Below are 6,118 nucleotides of genomic sequence, written 5' to 3' on the forward strand. Positions count from 1 at the left end.
TGCCTCCTTTTGGGGATACCGATATTATATCCCTTGGGGATCCAGATGTTCTGCCCCAGGGCCAGCACCTTGCTCCATGTGGCAGCCCCAGTGACTGTCCTCTCCTTGGGGCACGCAGTGGCTCTTCTGAGCTCTGTGCTTGGAGGTACTCAAAAGGAGATGGTCCTGGGTGGCCCTGGTGGACCAGAGGACCTCAAGTCCCTTCCCACCTCCACCACGCTGTGCCTCTGTGATGCTGGGACAGGTCAGAGGCTACCCAGTGACCACTGTCCCATGGTGTGAGCTGTGGCAGGGCCTTACCCTGCGGGATGGGGTGTGGAGCAGTCCACAAACTCATGGGGTTAGCTCATGGTGTGCTTGGCTTTGCAGTAAAAGTATTGGACTTTTTTTCCTATTCTTCAAGCAGGGAAAAAAAAAAAAAAAAAAAGAAAAAAAAAAAGAAAAAAGCGCAACTAAAACAAATGCACAAACAAACAAACAAAAATGAGCAAGAAAAGCCCAATTTCGTCCTAGCTGCCACTCTGCATCTTCAAGCATGTAAAAGCTTCCCTGCAGCCTCTGAAAGCTGGGCTGGGGGGACGGGATGTGCAGAGGTGTCTTGGTGACAAACTGCATCTCCCGGGGCCTCCTGAAGCCGTCCAGGAGCCTGGTGCCCACCCCGAGCGCAGGCGAAGCTGCCTGAGATTGGTCTCAGGCTGTGGCGCAGCAGCTCCTGCCGAGGCATCACAGGGTGACCAGAGACCAAACCTCACAAGTGAGGACAGCAGCAGCATCCACACCACCTCCTTCCCCCCCCCCCCCCCCCAGCCGAGCAAACCCTGCTCAGCCAAGGAGGAGAAGAAAGGGGCTGGATTCGACGAGCCAGGGGCTCCTCTGCACAGCAGCAGCCTGAGACCTCGCCTGGAAGCCTTGGGAAAAGCGAACGCCTCTCCGGGTGCAACAACCAGAGGCAGGAGCTCAGCACGAAGGCAGGGTAGGTGATCCAGCAGCGCGACCTGCCTGGAGCCACGGCGATACGCGGTGCTTTGAGAAATGCTCATGGAAAAGGCAGAAAAACGGAGGGCAGCTTTGGAGGCTGGGATATTGAGGGAGCGTTTTCCACACTCATGAATTTTCCCTTTTGCGGAGCGGAGGATGGAGGGATGGAGAACGGAGGATGGAGGGCAGAGGGATGGAGGATGGAGGATGAAGGATGGAGGACAGAGGGATGGAGAGATGAAGGATGGAGAGATGAAGGATGGAGAGATGGAGGGCAGAGGATGAAGGGCAGAGGGATGGAGCCGCTGCGACGCTGCCCCTAAAGCCACGAGAGGGCTCCGGGCGCACCAACAGCTCCGGGTCCCCCCGGGGCAGCTCCTCCGCGGGGTCCCCCCCCGTTCCTCCCGGCTCCCCCCGCCCAGCACCGGGCCGGGCGGGGTCCGGCGGCCGCTTCCCCGTGCGGGGCGGGCGGGAGGGGGCGGCCCCGGCGGCTCGGGCGGGCGCGTCCCGGGGCCCCTCCCGCTGCCGGGGGCCGGCGCGGAGCCAGCCCGGGGCCTTAAACAGCGGCGACGGCGGCGCCCCGCGCCCAGAGAGCGGTGCCGGGAGGTGAGTGCGGGACCGGGACCGGGACCGGGACAGGGACCGGGGTCGGGGCGGGCGGGGACGCCTTGCTGCGCGGCTCCGGGGCTGGGACCCTCCCTATAAAAAAAGGGTCTGCGCCCCCAAATGGTCTGGGACACCCCAAAAGGGGGCTGGGGCCACCCACACCCAAGGGCTCGTTCCCCCCCCCGGTGCCCCCCGGTGCCCTCCGGTGCCTCCCGGTGCCTCCCGGTGCCGCCGGGGCGCGGCGGGGCCGCGATGCTGCCCCCCCCTCCCGGGGTCCCTGCCCTTAGCGACGGTCGCTAGGGGCACAACCCCTCCTTAGCATCCATCGCTAGGGGCACAGCATCTCCCCTAGCAACGGTTGCTAGGGGCACAGCATCCCCTCTAGCAACCGTATCCAGGCAGCAGCGGAGGCGCTGGGCGGGGGGATGCGGCTGCTCCCCCCAGGGTGGATGCTCGGCATCGGCAGCCCCCGGGGCTGGTGGCCCCACTCGGGAGCTTTCAGCACCCCGAGGGCTGTTGGTACCTGTGACAGCATCGGGGGCATGGGCTCAGGCAGAGCGCTGAGGCTGCCGCCTGCTTGCTGCCCCCCCTGCCCCGGTGGTAACGGGGTCCCCTCTGCCCCCCCCCCCGTCCCGCAGCCCCATGGCTGGGAGCACGGAGATGGCATCCCTGGAAGAGAGCTTCCGCAAATTCGCCATCTACGGCGACACCAAGGCCACGGGGCAAGAGATGAACGGGAAGAACTGGGCCAAGCTGTGCAAAGACTGCAAAGTCACCGACGGCAAAAGCGTCACCGGCACCGACGTGGACATTGTCTTCTCCAAGGTGAAGTAAGTGACCTGGATTTCGGGGTCTCCAGTTGTGCGGTGAGGCCTGGGTGCCGTGGTCCCCGGGGAGGTGCAGCCCTCCCCAGGCCATCCATCACGGTGCAGAAGGTGCTGCCCTGGGGTGTCCTGCCTTCAGGGCTGCTTTGGAAGGACCTGGAAATAAATTAGTGCAGATTCTTGGGGCGGAAGGCTCAGATTTTGGTGTCACTCAGGTGTCAAGGTGGGCATCTTGCCATACAGGAGCAGGGAAGGATGCTTGGGGCTGTCCCGTGGGCACAGCCCTGAGCTCGGTGACCAGGGGCCTGAGCAGAGGCACCAGGGCTGATTTTGGGGACACGGTGACAGCCAAAGTTGCACCAGGGTGCAGGAGCAACAACGGGTGGGGAAGCTGCATCCATAGTCTGACTCGTGCAGCCCGGCTGCATTTTGGAGGAGGCTGAGGAAACCCAGGCTGGTAGAAGAGAAATTCGGGGTCTCCCTGGTGCTATGCAGCCCCCCGCAGCTGCACCAGCAGTGCCGTTTGCAGGCACAACGTGAGGAAGTGCTTAGGGCATCCCGGTTTGGTGCTTGCAGGGGGAAGACAGCTCGTGTCATCAACTACGAGGAGTTCAAGAAGGCCCTGGAGGAGCTGGCCCAGAAGAGGTTTAAGGACAAGAGCAAAGAGGAGGCGTTCGAAGCCATCTGCCAGCTGGTGGCAGGGAAGGAGCCCATTAATGTGGGCGTCACGGTGAGTGCCAGCAGGAGGAGGAGGGCAGGTCGGGATGGGAGGACGGGGCTCTGCCCACAGGCAAACGCTTTCTGGGGCAGCACAGGGTCCCCGCAGGCTCAGGTGGGGATGGGGATGGGGACGGGGATGGTGCCTGACTCCTTTTCTCCCTCTCCTGAACGCAGAAAGCCAAGACCGTGGGTGCCGTGGAGAGGCTGACGGACACCTCCAAGTACACGGGCTCCCACAAGGAGCGCTTCGACGAGACGGGCAAGGGCAAGGGGAAGAGCGGGCGGGAGAACATCGTGGACAACAGCGGCTACGTCAGCGCCTACAAGAACGCGGGCACCTACGATGCCAAAGTGAAGAAGTAGGGGCTGCTGCCCCTGGCGCCCACCGCCCCGCTCCCTGCGCGCCGGCCTTCGGCCATGTCAGCCTCGGGACATCCCCGCGTGCCGTGGGGCCCGGGAGGCTGCGCTGGGGCCGGCCCCAGGCTGGCGGGATGTCGGATGCGATCGGGAAGTGGCCGGGCTCTGCCCCAGCGCCACGTCTGTCCCTTGTGCTGTGACCCCCCCCTGCCCCTGCTGCTGCGCTGCTCCTCTCGGGGTGCCCCGCTGGCACCGACACCTTCCCTACCTCAGCCCCGGCCCCGGGGCACCCTCCCTGACAGTCCCAGCGGGGACCACAGCCTGTTCCCAACCCCACAGCCCTGCTGGGGACCTGCCTTCCCCCCCCCTGCTGACACCACAGCCTTCGCTTTCCTTCACCCCCACGGGGGTACCCATGGCCCGGAGCCGCTGGGCTGCTCCTGGGATGGGGCTGGCCCAGGGGACGTGGCCCGCGCCCCGCTCGTGTTCCCCGGCCACCACCAAAGGTCCCGAAATCCCCAGAATTTTCCCCCAAGTGGGCTCCCACTGCCTTCAAGAAGCCTGAACCAAGGGGTGCTGCAGCCCCGCGCTGTGACCCGGCTCTGCAATAAAGCCCCCTCCGCACTGACGCCTCGGCTCTGGTTGTGTTCGGCGACAGCCCGTCCGTCCGCCCGTCCGTCCATCTGTCCGTCCATCGTCCATCTGTCCATCCGCCTGCCCGCCTGCTGCTGCCGGGCGGCTTGGCTTGCCCCGGGGGCTCGATTCCTGGCTGGCCTCGAGTTGCCTGAGCAACCGCAGGCACAAACACAGCTCCTGGCTCCGGCTCCCGCTCTGTTTGCAACCAAACACGCGGGTTCCTGGTAACGTTCCCTGGGAACCGGCCGCGCTCGGGGCTTGGGCGGGTGCTCAAGGCTGGGCGCTGCCACCCACAGCACCCGTGGCTGCGGGATCGCGGCTGCCCCAGCCGCCGGGGACGTGCCTGGGGTGTGTATGTGGGGCTCTCGGTCCCCGCTCGCTGCTCGGCTCCCTGCCAGCTCCGTCCTTCTGCATCCCATTCAGCTGCGTTTCAAAGCGCAGGGGGAGCGGGAGGCTGGCAGGCTGCTGCTGGGCTCCTCTTGGCATCACTGCCTGGCTCTGTGATGAGCTGGGATGTTTATTCCTCCTCTGAGCAGGCCAGAGGGATGGTGGGGCTCTCTGTGCCCCAAAACAATCCTCGCTAGCCCCCTGCCTGGGGGCTTTATCCCTCCGCTGACCCCATTGCCCAGCTGCAAAAAGGAGGTGCGAAATGCCTGGGGCTTGGCACCGAGTGCCACCACTGTCCCGTGGCACACAGCTGGAGGATTTGGTGAGGAAGAACATTTTGTGATGAGGTGGGCGGCCTGGCCCTGTGGGAATGATCCAGGACAAGAGCTGGTGGTGGAGCAAGGGGGGAGGACCCCATCGGGAGGCTCTGGGTGCTGTGGGATGCTGGGGACACCGGGGAGGTGCCCTCAGGGCTGCACTGCAGCAGGTTGGAGACCATGGTGCAACTCAGGTGGCCAAGCTCTTCCCCCCTCCCCTCCTTGGCTGTGCATGACAGGGAGTTTGGAGGTGAAGATGGATGCACAGCATCCCTCACCCTGCCAGTGTCTGCAAGGCTGGATGGGGACGGGGCTGGGCGGTGGGGACAGGGATGGCCCCACAGCCTGACCACCCCACCCAGCTGGAGGCACGGTCCTGCCAAACCAGCCCCAGGGGAATTAGCACTGGAAAAGACCCAGAAAGATCTAAGAGAGATCTGAAAAGAAGTCAGCCCTCCCCTGAAGTGATGGAAGTGGCTTCCTGGGAACGACGAGATGTTTCTCACGGGGAGAGGCACAAGGACCATGTCTCAGACAACACCCCTCAAACACCACTCTTTGTGACTACGTCAGGCAGGAAAAATCTGACCTGAAGCTATAAGGAGGAGGGAAATTAAAGGCTACAGGAGGAACGCATTCTGCTGAGAAATGAGCAAAAAAACAGTCCCAGAGGGTGACACTCCTGATAGCTCCCAGTACGGCCTGGAGGGAGCAAGGACCAAAGGCCCGGGATGTTCCTGCAGAGCTGGGATAAGGCTCAGGGTGGTGCCCATGACCACGAGACCCCCCGTGAGGAAGGAGAACTGCTGGTAAAGGATGGACACCATCAGGCACGGTGGGGTGAGAGCATGGTTGTCGATGGATGGTCAACCTGGTGAGGAGCGGGCTGGCCAATGTCATTATGAGGCCCCAGTCTAAAATATGGGAAAGGTCCTGGTGATCAGGGAGATTTGAAAGAGGCAGATGTCAAATCCCACTTCAGAAAGGGCGAGGAGGAGAATCTGGAGAATGACTCCAGTCTCTGAGCAGGTGGTGGAGGAAATGCTCCTGGAAGCTATTTCTGGGCACGTGGAGGACCTGAACAACCCCACTGCCTTCTACACCAAGCAGCCGGCTGGGTGGATGACAGGAGACCAGGGGATGTTCATCTGGACGTTGGTAAGGCTTTTGGCTTCATTTCCTCCATGAGAGATGGCAACTAGATGCTGGATGGAGACCTGGTTGGGCCACCAGGCTCAGACTGACCAGCTGATGCTGATGATTCACATTCCTCAGGGATCAGCTGTAGGGCTG

At 63.2% G+C, this 6,118-nt stretch overlaps 1 protein-coding gene across 2 annotated transcripts; it reads left to right on the forward strand.

Moving 5' to 3' along the window:
* The first annotated feature begins 819 nt into the window (after positions 1-819).
* Positions 820-4,113, forward strand: TPPP3 (tubulin polymerization promoting protein family member 3). 2 transcript variants are annotated; one of them, XM_027465964.3, is made up of 4 exons: positions 820-973; positions 2,223-2,414; positions 2,985-3,138; positions 3,303-4,113. In XM_027465964.3, exons 2-4 carry the CDS (start codon positions 2,227-2,229, stop codon positions 3,489-3,491), a joined length of 531 nt encoding a protein of 176 aa, XP_027321765.1. In that variant the 5' UTR covers positions 820-973; positions 2,223-2,226; the 3' UTR covers positions 3,492-4,113. The 2 variants fall into 2 exon arrangements, with proteins under 2 accessions (XP_027321765.1, XP_027321764.1); XM_027465963.3 differs by lacking the exon at positions 820-973 and adding an exon at positions 1,437-1,584.
* The last annotated feature ends 2,005 nt before the right edge of the window (positions 4,114-6,118 follow it).

Source organism: Anas platyrhynchos, chromosome 12 (genome assembly GCF_047663525.1).
Source record: "Anas platyrhynchos isolate ZD024472 breed Pekin duck chromosome 12, IASCAAS_PekinDuck_T2T, whole genome shotgun sequence".
In the NCBI taxonomy this organism is placed as follows: Eukaryota; Metazoa; Chordata; class Aves; order Anseriformes; family Anatidae; genus Anas; species Anas platyrhynchos.